At 41.5% G+C, this 14265-nt stretch overlaps 1 protein-coding gene across 1 annotated transcript in view; it reads right to left on the minus strand.

The window, feature by feature from the left end:
• ME1 (malic enzyme 1) overlaps positions 1 to 14265 on the minus strand; it is a 145749-nt gene that overhangs the window by 59700 nt on the left and 71784 nt on the right. Inside the window, exons 5-6 of the mRNA XM_038761189.1 lie at positions 12662 to 12823; positions 1061 to 1164 (exon numbers count right to left, since the gene is read on the minus strand). Coding sequence (XP_038617117.1) covers positions 1061 to 1164; positions 12662 to 12823 — 266 coding nt within the window. The remainder of the gene's footprint in view (positions 1 to 1060; positions 1165 to 12661; positions 12824 to 14265) is intronic.

Raw genomic sequence — 14265 nt, forward strand, 5'->3', positions numbered from 1 at the left:
CACTTTGTTTGATAATGCCAAATTGTTGGGGTACCCAGCTGTCATACTTCATGAGATTTTTTTTTTAAAGTGTATAAAGATTCCTGGTTTACTAAATTACAGGTAAACCGGAGAATGCCTTGTAAAATGAAAGGATCAGCCACGACAAGTCCCTTGATTTGAATATGTGTCACTACTGAGCTCAGTCGTACAGTATTCCAGGGTCACTTAAAAACTACCTAGTGGTTCAGTATATGTTTCTATATTTACACAAAAATGGTCTATGTGTTGGATGAGGATGGTTGTCCCAGAAAGCCTGGAAAGGGGAGTTTTTGGGACACAGGAGCAAATGGAATTCTCTTAAATAATAATTATAGTAATAATGATGGCATTTAAGTGCTCACTATATGCCAGGCCCTGTACTAAGCGCTGGGATCGATACAAGCAAATCGGGTTGGACACAGACCCTGTCTGTCTCAATCCCCATTTTACAGATAAGGTAACTGAGGCACAGAAAGTTAAGTGACTTGGGCAAGTCAAGGTCACACAGGAGACAAGTGGCGGAGCTGGGATCAGAACCCATGACCTTCTGACTCCCAGGCCAGCGCACTAATGAGTTGGTTCTGGATTGTTTTCCAGAGTATTTTCTTGTGGTGATTTTCTTACTATTTAAGATGTAAGTCTCCCTTAAAAATCTCATCCTTTTGAAAGTCCAATGAGAACTTCATCCCGGATCCCTCCATCCCTGCCAGGAAAAGCGCCGTGCTAACTGCGGGCATCCCTCCGGCCAGCGAGGCTCCCTGTTCTCAGCATGCTCTCGGACTCCTCCATCACTGGAGGAGTGATCGAGTCTGTTTTTCTATATGTTGGTGCTGTATTTTACTGTTTCGTTAATCCTGATGCGCCTATCTACAATCCCTTCTCTCCACTTAAGCTCAGGCTGTGAGGCCCACAAGGGACAAGGATCATACCTATGTCCCACCTCTCAGCACTTTCTCTCAGCACTTAGTACAGTGCTCTGCACACAGTAAGCACTTAATAAACACTATGACTACTATGTATAAGAATTAATGATAGGTACCTGGATGTCACAGCTTCCATGAATTCATCCACAAGATCATCATACTCTGGTCCTCTCACTCTTTTGTGCCTCAGTCCAATGTATAGAGGATCCTGAAGCAACTCCTGTCCAAAAGAAAACGTTTGAGTGTATAAGACAACCCATCATTGTGGCTCCTTTACAATTTCCTGTATGGAAATAGCCAATTAGAATGAATAGCCATTCAGCTGAATGTAAAAGTATGCAACAAAATTACTAAAAAGAATTCTGAATAAAACTCATCATCACTGACACTAAGAAGAAATGATTACTTCCTAACCTGAAATTTGTACGGTAAAGCAGGTTTGCATCAGCAGTGAAAAACCATTCTGAATCTTAACAAAAGTCATCTCCCAACCCAATTAAAGTGCTAAACAGGAATAGAAGGAGGTTGCTCTAAAAGTAATAGTTGTAGTAGTAATGGCATTTTTGAACACCTGAGTGAAATGCATTGTCCTAAGCACCTGGAAAAGTACAACAAACACGTAAGACACAGTCTCTGCCCATAAGCATTCCCTTTAGACTGTGAACTCACTGTGGGCAGGGAAAGTGTCTATCTACTCTGTTATATTGAACTCTCCCAAGTACTTTGTACAGTGTTCTGCACATAGTAAACCTTCACTAAATACCACTAATTGATTAGCATCTTACACTCTAACGTGGGAGCTGGATAAAAAATACGTACAAGCAGTATAACTATAATAAACTGAATGCTCACTCACATATACAAAAGTGCAGAGGACAGGGATAAATAAATAGGAAAACCACTTCCTTATAGCTTCACAGAGCAGGAGACCTAGGTTCTAATCCAGTGGTGGAGTCAGGATTAGAACCCAGGTCCCCTGACTCCCAGCCCTGTGTTGTTTTCATCAAGCCATGCTGCCTTCTCACAGGCGTCTCACTTCTGAAGTAGCGTGGGCATCATAGATATTGAATGTCATCTGGGTTACACTTGGGTGCATCCATCAATCAATCATATGTATTCAATCAATCAGTTGTATTTGAGCGCTTACTGTGTGCAGGAAACCGTTTTAAGCATTTGGGAGAGTACAAAATAACCAGATAACAGACACATTTCCTGCCCATGAGTTAATCTAGAGGAGCTTACTACTGAGTTCCCAAACTGAACATCTTAGAAATTAAGATAACTACAAGAAATTAGCTTAAAGATGATAATATTGAGTTCACAATAAACAACTTCAATGCGAATGCAAATGGATAGCTCCCATGAAGAGTGAATTCTACTTAACCATGAGGCATTTTTGTTGATTACGGCCTGAGCCGAGTCTCATAAGGAAAGATCAGTTCAGCGATCCATAGTCCACTGCTGTTCAATGCATGACCTCAGTGAGGTCTTGGAATTAATTTAGAGTTCAGTGCCTGCTAAATGGTGCAATTCAGCAAGAGACAACCAAACCGTTCTTTCACGGTGAGGTTTGGAATAAAGTACGGTAAAACCTGGATCTGGGACAAAAGAAGAAAACATTCAACAGCTGAAAAGGACAGTGGCCACTGCTAAGCTCTGAGTGGCAAACCTTTATGCTGCGTCTTTTCAAATGAGCACTGAAGAATGAATAAGCCGCTTTGGCACATTATCCTGTTACCCAGGCCGTGACAGTGGATCAGAGTTTAGGTTTTTTTAACCCACAAACTATTCACACATCCTGAGAGATTAACATATTTGTTGCTGACTTTTGTGGTTCTCCAAAACAACTACCAACGTGAAAGTTCTGTTCAACAATGGGTACGTCCTGCTGACCTAGTGACTAATTCCTTTCCTCTTGTGAACAAAAGAAACTCGAATCCCAGCTGGTGTCTTTTTGGTTTTTTCTCATTTGGAAATGTAATCTCCTTCGTAACACACCTCTTCTTTTTTTCTGATAACTAGACATTAATTTGGGCGTAAAGGGCATTTAATAAAAAAAACCCTAACTCCAGAGATATTTATACCATAACCAGGCCATAATGAAATGGCCACTATCAAGAGAAGATGAATTCAGAAATCCAGAGGTCTAACGTTAACATACATAACCCTTCTTTTTTCTCACCAAGTAATAAAAAGTAAAGGAATGGCTTTCTGGGCTCCTGATATTCCAGAAATCATCCAACTCTACTTAGAATTGGTGGTGTAAAATAACAAAGACTTCTTTGAAGCACCACCTGAACACATTAAAGCGTACAGACCTCTGGGGTTGTGAGGAAAGGGCGACCCATTAAGACTGTCTTACTTAGACCCACTTATAGCTAGTTAGAACGCCAATCAAAGTTCAGGTGGAGCTTGACCTGTGCACCTGGCTTTAATTTAAGCTCAGGATCCAGGCCAATGGGACATTGAAGATCGCGTGACTGGTATGTTCCCGCAGTATAGAAAGAACCCAGTCTAGTGCTTTTCTCTTTTCAAATTTGGCTTGGGAATCTCCTTGTAGAACCCCTATGTTCATCGGGAAGGAGCAATGAGGTTGCGTGTGTGAGGATTAGGGAAAAATGTCTGGTATTCAACAGAGGCTAGCACTGGTAGATCTGTAAGCCCTCCTGGGCCACAGACAGTCTTAAAATAGGGGTGATTGGCCTTAGTTGGTATTTCAAATTCTACAAGCAATAGTAACATTAGGCAGATTTATGATCAGTAGACCCTATAATCCCAGCATGCTCTATGGTGCAAACCAGATAAGTGGGCCTTAGCCACCCCCAAAAAACCTTATTTCCAGAGAGGGAAATTGACCATCACATTCAACTAGGAAAAATGCACACTGGTTTACTTAAAGGTAATTTTCACTACTTCTAGGTAGTGAGATTTACCTACTAAGTGATGAAGATAGCTTTGCATCATATATACTCTTCTTTTATTGTTTGCATATCATTAGAGATAATAAACCATGTAAGTGAGGCTATTGAGGAAAAGCACAGCAGGTTTAATTGGGAAAAATCCATTCTTCTCTTGCTGACCAAAGCTGGTCAAAACATACTGAGGCCGCAGATGCAGGGGTGGGGAGGGAGGCTGAAGACCATGAAAAACACCTGAAGAAGTCTGCCGGAAGTGGAATTTGGTAGTACTGGCTCCAATCAATCAATCATATTTATTGAGTGCTTACTGGGTGCAGGGTATGGTACTAAGCACTTGGGAAAGTACAGTAAAACACAGTACATTGGTTCATTCAGAGAAGCAGCGTGGCTCAGTGGAAACAGCATGGGCTTTGGAGTCAGAGGTCATGGGTTCGAATCCTAGCTCTGCCAATTGTCAGCTGTGTGACTTTGGGCAAGTCACTTCACTTCTCTGTGCCTCAGTTACCTCATCTGTAAAATGGGGATTAAGACTGTGACCACCCCCGTGGGACAACCTGATCACCTTGTAACCTCCCCAGCGCTTAGAACAGTGCTTTGCACATAGTAAGAGCTTAATCAATGCCATTATTATTATTCAGTCATATTTATTAATTCAATCACAATTATTGAGCAGTTACTGCGTACAAAGCGCTTGGGGGAGTAGGATATAACAATACACAGACACATTCCCTGCCCACAATGAGTTTACAGTCTAGAATGGAAGACAGACAGTAATATAAAGAAATTACGGATATGGACGTAAGTTTTGTGTGCTGAAGGAGAGGTGAATAAACTCTGAAAATCCAAGTGCAAGTGCGAGGCATACAGGTAAGGGAGAAGAGGAAATGAGGGCTTAGTCAAGGAAGGCCTGTTCAAGGAGATGGGATTTGGCTGAGCGAGACTAGAAGTCTGGGACAGAGAACAGCAAACAAAGCTTTCCTTTGCCTGCATGATCAGGCAACTCTACCTGGGACCATCGTCTAACGTCTCAGACCCTGGCCATCGAACGTTGGGAATGTCAAAAGTGTCAGGGGCATATTACATCCCCACCCCTTTACCTCACACCAAAGAAAGGAAGGCTGCTATGGGAGGGAGTGTTGAGAACTGTTGGGATGCTCTAATCCATTGCCAACAAGTGCTAAGGGATCAGCGCCAGTTCCAGTGTCCACTGACAAAGCAGTTTGGGTGAAGTTCTCTGTTTCCTAGAGCACCACTGGGTTGGGGAATGAGCTGGGAGACCCAAAGTGAGTGGGAAACAAGTACAACTGGGAAAACCTAGGACTTGTCCTGGAATAGGAGAGGCCCCAGAAAACCACAGGTCAGAGTCAGAAGGATAGTAAGTGCTCAGTAAATGCAATTAATTGATACTATGAATACTTCATTAAACCTTGGGAATTCCAGGGTCCAAGGTTCAACTATTAGACTTTAAGGATTTCTGAAGTTAGACTCTGAATGAAAACCAACTTGGAATTCTCAGCTCCCAGCCCTGTGTTCAGACCCCAAAATTCCAAGATTTACATGACATCACACATGTTCCTCTTAATCTGCCTTTTAAGCCTCACCACTGACTCTCCCCCCCAGCCCCCTTAACCTACTCACACCAAGTGATTTCAGTGGATCTCCCTTCAAATTTAAATTTGGCTTCCTCAATCCTGGTCTGTCTTATCTACTGTTTATCTGTAAATAAGTTTGTCTTTCTGAGATCATATTTGCTTTAAGTACTCTAATTTGCTTACAGACTAAAGGTCACGGCTTTGTTTGTGTAAAGGTACTTAACCCTTGCTTATTGCTGGCACTGTTTGGGTTTGGTTCACACATTCTTAACCCCATACTCAAAGACTAATCCGGACACAATACTTGGAATTTGAGGGGTAGTTAAACTGTCAGCCACAATTAATGCAAAATAAAAAATGCCCAAACTTCAGTGCATGTCGACTACAATTCATTAATTGGAGCATCTAAGCTATGTTGAAGCAGTAAGATAAAGTATGTATCTCATAACTATTCTGAAGATCCACAATGGACCTTGTTCACGTTTAGAAATTTGATTCTGCCTTCTGTTCTCTATGACAACACCCATATAGTGAGCGCATGGCAGACTTGATACATTTTACAGGGAATTACAGTATATTCATGTGAATTTTTCCCCTGTTGCAAAATTGAGGCATAAATTGGTCACAGATCACGGTGACACCAAAGTCCCTTTCACACTAGATTAAGATCGAACTATACAGGCATTGGGAGACTTTTTAAAGGTGTATACTTTTAGATGAAGAGGGAGCAAGACAGGTGTGTGGAGAGAATAAAAAATGGAGTGACAATAAGCCTTCACACAGAACACCATTCTGACTGTGATCAAATCTCTAAAATGTGACTGATGGGGAACACGGATCTGACAAAAACCTTTAGAATTTCTTTAAGTTTTCCCTTTTCCTTCCGTTTATCCTCTTTTAGTCTAAACTCATTGTGGGAAGGGAATGTATCTTCTAATTCCATTGTATTTTACCCTCTCGAGCTCTTAGTACAGTGCTGTGCACATAATAAGCATTCAAAAAATACCACTGATTGTGTTGGGAACAATCCACAAATGTGCAAAATTACCTCTGATAGGTGAGATCCTCAGGAAATTGGGGCGGGGAGGGGTTCTTTGGGGTTCGTCTGGGCACTCTTTGGGTCTGGTGACACCCCCATGTCCCCTTCTGGGGTTCTGTTTCTCCAATTCAATCAATCGTATTTATTGAGCACTTACTGCATGCAGACCACTGTACTAGGCACTTGGGAGAGCACAACAATAAATAGGCACATTCCCTGCCCACAATAAGCTCAGGAAGGTCTTATCTAACCCAGTCAAACCTACCCAGGCTTGTCTTTGTGCTGTTCTGACCTGACACAGGGGGCTTGAGACCCATGGGACCCCAACATTGGATATAGAGAAGCAGCATGGCTCAGTGGAAAGAGTATGGGCTTGGGAGTCAGATGTTATGGGTTGGAATACCTGCTCCGCCACTTGTCAACTGTGTGACTTTGGAAAAGTCACTTAACATCTCTGTGCCTCTGTTCCCTCATCTGTAAAATGGGGATTAAGGCTGTGAGCCCCACATGGGACAACCTGATTACCTTGTATCTCTCCCCCCGCCCCCAGTGCTTAGATCTGTGCCTGGCACATAGTAAGTGCTTAACAAATACCATCATTATTATTATTATATGACCTATTAAAGAGCTCTAGCCTGTGAAGGCCAAAGAAGAGCATCCAATCCTGCAGAAGAGGCTGTCAGAAATACTCTCTCATTGTCAGAAATGTTCCTTTACTGGATAAGTCCCTATGAAATTTGATTTTAACAACCCGCCAAATTTTTAAAAAAGTCTTTTCTCCTTTCCTAAAGCATTTAGGTGAACAAATGATTTTATCCTAAAGGTGCACTCCTGAGCACCACTAACCTAGCTCTAAAATGGAGGGCTAAAAAGATAAATAAAATAAACCCTTGTTTAAGTTTATAACTTAACCCTTGGATAAGTTTAAAACTGTCAACATGCAACTACAATTGCTTTTTTTCAGCCATCATTGCACTAGCATTGGAGAATGGATACAGAAAAGAAACTGAAATGCCTGTAATTTGAGTTTGGACCTGAAAACTAACCCTTCAGATTGTAGCCTCAGCACATTTCTTTGGGCTTCAATTTAGGATAATGACTCCTTTCATTTGTTAAAAATGGCTTTATACATCAGTTCACATCTGTAAAATGAATGCTCAGTGAACAATAAAGGCAGGAATATGAAGACAAAGTCTGTGATTTGAATTGGTTGGATTTTTGCCTGGCTTGATGAGGGGGTCTGACCATCCAATAAACAGTCATTCTCACCCAACCATAAGACCATTTGAGATGCTTGCCACTTATTCAGCCCATCAACCCTCACTAAATGAGGGATTCCCTTTCCTTCCATAATCAGCCAACTGGAAGAATGGATGAACTCAGGAGCTGGGGCCATCTTTCCAAGCTAGACAGCCTCCTTCGGGAGGATTTCCATAAATTTGGAGAAATGTCCTAATGACCCAGAGTTTGTTCATTTTCTCAATTGATGGGAATACTCCACAGGCAAATTGAGATGAGGAGTCCTACTTATGACAGGCCCTTCCAATCAATCAGACTTACTGAGCACTTACTGTGTGCAGAGCACTCTACTAGGTACTTGGGAGAGTACAATGAGACCAGCATGGCATAGTGGATAGAGCTCAGGCCTGGGAATCAGAAGGTCATGGGTTCTTATTCCGGCTCCTGGGACAGGGATGTGTCCAACCCAATTTGCTTGTATCCACCCCAGCCATTAGTACAGAGAAGCAGCGTGGCTGAGAAGCATTGCGGCTCAGCAGGAAGAGCCTGGGCTTGGGAGTCAGAGGTCATGGGTTCTAATCCCGGCTCCGCCAATTGTCAGCAGTGTGACGGGTTCTAATTTCGGCTCCACCACTTGTCAGCTGTGTGACTTTGGGCACTTAACTTCTCTGTGCCTCAGTTCCCTCATCAGCAAAATGGGGATTAAGACTGTAAGCCCCATGTGGGACAACCCAATCACCTTGTATCCCCCCCTCCCAGAATTTAGAATGGTGCTTCGCACATAGTAAATGCTTAACAAATACTATCATTATTATTATTATTATTATTATTATTATTACAGTGCTTGGCACATACTAAGTGCTTAACAAATGTCTCAATTATTATTATTTCAATATAACTGAGTTGGTAGACACTTCAAGGGTAAAGGCTGTGATTTTTCCTAAATTCTCCGTACGTATATAGTATTTTATATAGAGCAGGTGCTTTGGCCCGGTGTTCTGCACACAGTAAGTAATCAATATAGTGTCCCGCACTAGCTGACTCTAAATACAGTGCACTGTGCACAGTAGGAAATCAATAAAACCTGATGATGATTTTGATGGTGATAATAATGAGTGGGATGGAAAGAGTGGAAGAAGAAGTGGTAAGGAGCAATACGTTCCAACTCCTACAGCAAACTGAGCAGTTCGGGGCCACAGAGCTCAGAGGAAAAAGAGATTATCCGTGTAAGTCTTCTCTTTCTTTCTCCCAAAAAGACTCTGTAAGGCCTGGAAGTCTCCTTTTTCATCTTTTAAAGCCTATGTAGCCTTGATTTGAGGTATCACTTAGGTGGCAAGCCCAGATACCACCTCAGTGAGAGATCTGGGCTTGTTCTGGAATCCAAATCTATTGGTCAACCAAGGTCTCTCTCTCAAGATGCATCATTCGGCTCTTTCGGCTCCCGGCTAAACTTTCAAGTCATCAGAAGGCGGGATAAATAATAATAATAATGATGGCATTTATTAAGCTCTTATACTCTTACTATGTGCAAAGCACTGTTTTAAGCACTGGGGAGGTTACAAGGTGATCAGATTGTCCCATGGGGGGGCCCATAATCTTAATCCCCATTTTACAGATGAGGTAACTGAGGCACAGAGAAGTTAAGTGACTTGCCCAAAGTCACACAGCTGACAATTGGCGGAGCCGGGATTTGAAATAAAATATAACATCTGAAATCTGGAATTTCTTTACATCCTAGCTGCTCCCTGAGCCACAGATACATTAAATAATCTGTTGGCAGCTCCCAAGTTGCTGGACTTGAAGTGCCAGTGTGCTAAACACAGCTACCAGCCCTGGAGTCCTACCATTTCTCCACGACTGGGGGATATCGTGGGATTTGCTGAAAGCTAGGAAACAAAAATGCAGAATTGAGAAAAGATGTTTAAAGCGTTTTCATTTATTTTTCATTTTCTTTACCATTTGGCCTACTGATAAAAAAAAATCTGCCATGAAGAAATCTCACCAGATTTGTACAATCAGTTCTTTTGGTGACATATATGCTGCACAACACACTTTTTCCACTGGGGTTTTGAAACTACAAAATTCCTCCAAGAATGGCAAGAATCTATAAAGCAGTCTGTCCTGTGACCTTGGAGTTAAGCTCACAGGGAGGTAACCAAGGCAGATATAGAAGGCCAGAAGATTTGAACTGCCTTTTCCTAATTATGTGTGATGATTTACACCAAAATCGCCCCCAAATTCTTATTTCAAGGAACAAAGCATTTATAGTAACAATAATAATGGTATTTGCTAAGTGCCAGACACATAGTATAATATTGCAAACATAGAGTCATTTTTATCTTAAGTACTAAAAAACTTTAAAGCACCCTGTAAAGCATTTTAGAAAAATAAGTGAAGAAAAAATAGGCGAGCAGCATGGACTAGTGGAAAAACACAGGCCTGGGAGTCCAGAGGACCTGGGTTCTAATCCCAGTTCCACCACTTGTCTTCTGTGTGACCTTGGGCAAATCCCTTAATTTATCTGTGCTTCAATTAGCTCATCTGTAAAATGGGGACTGAGACAGTCACAGACTGTGTCCAACCTTGTATCTACCTATCCAGCGCTTAGAACAGTGCAGTTCAGACACATTTTTTTCTATGAATTTACTTTTTTTATGAGGAGAGAAATTCAAAGTATTCCACGTTTGGAGGCTAAACCCAACTTAAGAAGAGGCCAAGACAAGATGGTCACTGCCATGAGGAAAAGCGATACTGTGCTAAGACCACTATAATCATCCTCGGAGGAATCTAGTTACTTCACACTTTAGCAATGCCAACTAGAGATGTGCTCATGCCTTATGCTAAATAAGAATCACTAATCCACCCCCTCAGCTTGAGGGAAACCCCTCTCTTGACTTGCTCTTGTCTCCTTACAGTCTCCCTGTAATTTTGAGGATTTTTATTTAATCCTCGCAGTGAACAGATGTTTTTCCTTGGTACTCAGGTGCCTCCTGTCTTTGACAGCCCTGAAAAAGCCAATCATTGAGCAAGTGCACAAAAACCCATCAAACACTGGTTATGACCTCTGTTGCAACCAGCTTTCCATCACCATTAATGGTGCCCTGCACTTAGCCAGGGCCTTTAGGGATTGTTCCATCCTACACATCTTTCATGTTGTAATCATGTTGCAGTTAAGTGACAGTTCATACACTGTGAAGTCCACATACCTCCAAGGGGTTAATAAGATGAGGAAAGAGTTTTTTTAGGAAAGCACTTTTGAAAAGGAATGTAGTTACAAGAATTGGCTCCAGCCACGAATGTGTGGCAAAACCACACAAACATCACGGCAGAATCAAGCCATATCTAACCTCTGAAATGTTTTTATTTACATCTGTGCAGTTGAGTGATCCAAAGAATAATTACTTTCATGCCTTGTTTCATGAAGCATTTGAAACCTTCAAGCAATTAACATGCATCAGTTACATATGATGTTACCCCTGATTCCGATGTCCATCTCATTCCTCACATGTCCCTGTTCACACAGGGTTGGGGCAACTTTTCTTTGTGGGTGGAAGAGTAGAAATTTCAGAAGAATCATCGAGTTCTTAATGCAAGATGTTGTTGGTGAGAGAACATCATGCAATTGGCCCTCGGGACTGTTTGTACTTTTTAATTGCATCTGCTCTTCCATAGCCCTAAGGTTTAAATCTCTCAACAGTCACTTTCTCTTTCATTGTCAAATCTCCTCCCCAAAGCAACTTTCCTCTAGATTTAAAGGCTGGATGGATCTACTCGGCAAACAGATGCCTGTAAATGTTCCTCTAATGTCCTTTGTAGAGATTTGGTTTCGTGTGTTTTTTTTTGTTTGTTTGTTTTTTTACTTGCTGGTAGTTGTAATGTGCAATTTCCTCAGTTTATCTGAACTTGATGTTGGTCTCCCGGTCAGGTACATTCTCTCCAAATCAGTTTCCCAACTACTTTAATGCCTGGTTTCCTCATCTAATCAAAGGAACTTCTGAGATGACCTCAAGTGCCTGGATTTTTAAACTCAATTTTCAATCTTTTTCTTTGGTCAGAAATAGATAATACACACTCTTCAGTGATTTACCTTTCAAAAATATACAAAAACATTCTAGGCAAATTTTGATTGTTTTTATACAATATTTTTCCAAAAATTGTTTCCAGTGGGCTTACTGGGGTACTTGATGCTATTTCTACATGATACTCTGTCACTTGTCTGCTATGTGACCTTGGGAAAGTCACTTGGCTTCTCTGTACCTCAGGTGCCGCATCTGTAACATGGGTATTAACTGTGAGCCCCACGTGGGACATGGATTGTGTCCAACCTGTGTCTTAACCTTACTTGGTTAAGTTCTTATTAACCTAGTACTTGGGGTAAACCTGGTCTAAAATGATCTCAATCTTTAATAAGGCACATCTCGATGAACTTTAATAGAGATCATTACTAAAAGCACATCTCCTCCATGACGATTTCCCCAAGCCCTCTTTTCCTTTTCTTCCACTCCCTTCTGCATCACCCTGACTTGCTCCCTTTGTTCATCCCCACCAACAGCCCCACAGCACTCATGTACATACCTGTAATTTATTTATTTCTCTTAATGCCTATCTCCCCCTCTAGACACAAGCTCGTGGTAGCACGGACTGTGTCTGTGTATTGCTATATTGTACTCTCCCAAGCGCTTAATACAATGCTCTGCACAGAATAAACGCTTAATAAATACAACTGTCTGACTGATTAGATCTCTAAGTAAGCCTAGAAGTTGGTTTGGACGGCAGGGGGGAGCTATGGCAAAAAAAAATGCCAAGGAGGCAGGCGGAGGCAATAATGAAATACCAGTTTTCCCAAACAGGCTGAAAAATGGGAATTAACTTTGTCCTTTTGTAATCTCTGCTGCCCTCAGTCCCCCAGTGCCCTGGGTAATGGCTTACCTCATTCTCGGTTCCAACATCCAGAATGACTGGCAGGCACTCCTGGGGATTCACCCTTCCACAGGCCGTGTACAGGGCCAGTTTACCCACAGGGATGCCCATTCCATTGCAGCCAAGGTCTCCTAGTCCAAGAATCCTTTCTCCATCAGTCACCACAACTGCCTGTAAGAAAAAGCCAAAAACCCCACTGAAATGAAATTGCTTTTCCAGTAGCCCAAGCACCTGTAAAGGCCGTGACAGAATTCCTTAACACTCTCTCTAGTCACTGCTTTTAAATGGTTTTGCAGACATCCACTAAAACTATTCAAATGAAATGTCAGCACACATGCATCCAGGTATGTTGATTAATGGAGAAATAAACAGACATATGTAGCCTTAGAGCTAATTCAACTACAGTGGAATCTTTTTAGGAAACTTTCCATGACATTAGGTCCAAACAATCAGGGGAAAGGTTGAGACATGAGAAAGGATCATTGGCATGTTATTTATCTGTCTTGAGGGCTAAAGAAAATTCATATTTGAAAGCTCAGGATTACTACAGTAAGTGCTAAAGAAAGGAAAAGAAAATAAACAGTGGTGCTTTCATTTCTATCTCCTAATTCCAAATGGAAAACAGTAAGTGGAGGCTTACACAGAGTGAAAACATTAGGCAATTAAGGCCCAAGGAGGACTTCAAAGAGCCTTTTGGGCTTCTTCCCAACCTCTAGGAAGAAGCTGGGGGCCCTGATACAGATACACATTTAAATAATTCCAGAGAAGAGGATTTCACAATCTTTTGGGAGCCCTTGTAGTTGGGAAAGCTTTTCTTATGTCTAACCTGAATCCCTTTTCCTGCAGTTTAAGCAGAATTCATCTAATTCTGTTCTCAGAGGAAATGGGGAACACAGATTTCCTGTCCGCTGCACCTCATCTTGAAGGCATCTAAAGCCCTCTTCTCTAACTTAATACCAATTTCTCTACCTTTGAACCCTTTCCAAATTCTTCCCACCTTGCTTACATGAGCAACTTGAAACCAGGCAGTAATCTTAAGTCCTGTGTAAGGAGGAAAAATGATCCCCCTAGTTCAAAAATCATCAATTGATCATATTTACCAAGTGCTTACTCTGGGCAGAGCACTGTACTATATAATAGAGTTGGTTGAAACGTTCCCTGCTCACAGTGAGTTTAGAGTCTAATAATAATAATAATAATGGTGTTTGTTAAACACAATTTGCAAAATACTGTACCCAGCACTGGGGTAGATTTAAGCAGACTGGACACAGTCTCTGCCCCACAGTGCTTGGCACATAGTAAGCATTTAACAAATACCATAATCATTATTATTATACTCTAGGTGCTAAAGTCTTGATTATTCATTCTGGTACTATGTTCGCATTTCAACAACAGTACATTTCTGACTCAGTTAATGTTCCATTTTCTTTTAAGCTGTCATAGGCCAGTGGAATTTGGCCTTCATTTTTAGACACTTCTTCAACATTGACCTTATTAAGTGTTTACTATATTCCAAGCACTGTGCTAAGTGCTGAGATAGATTAAAGACAATCAAATTGCACACAGTTCCAGTCCCACATCGGGTTTGAAGTCTAAGAGGGAATGTGAACAGA

The sequence above is a fragment of the Tachyglossus aculeatus genome, chromosome 19, assembly GCF_015852505.1.
Source record: "Tachyglossus aculeatus isolate mTacAcu1 chromosome 19, mTacAcu1.pri, whole genome shotgun sequence".
NCBI lineage: Eukaryota > Metazoa > Chordata > Mammalia > Monotremata > Tachyglossidae > Tachyglossus > Tachyglossus aculeatus.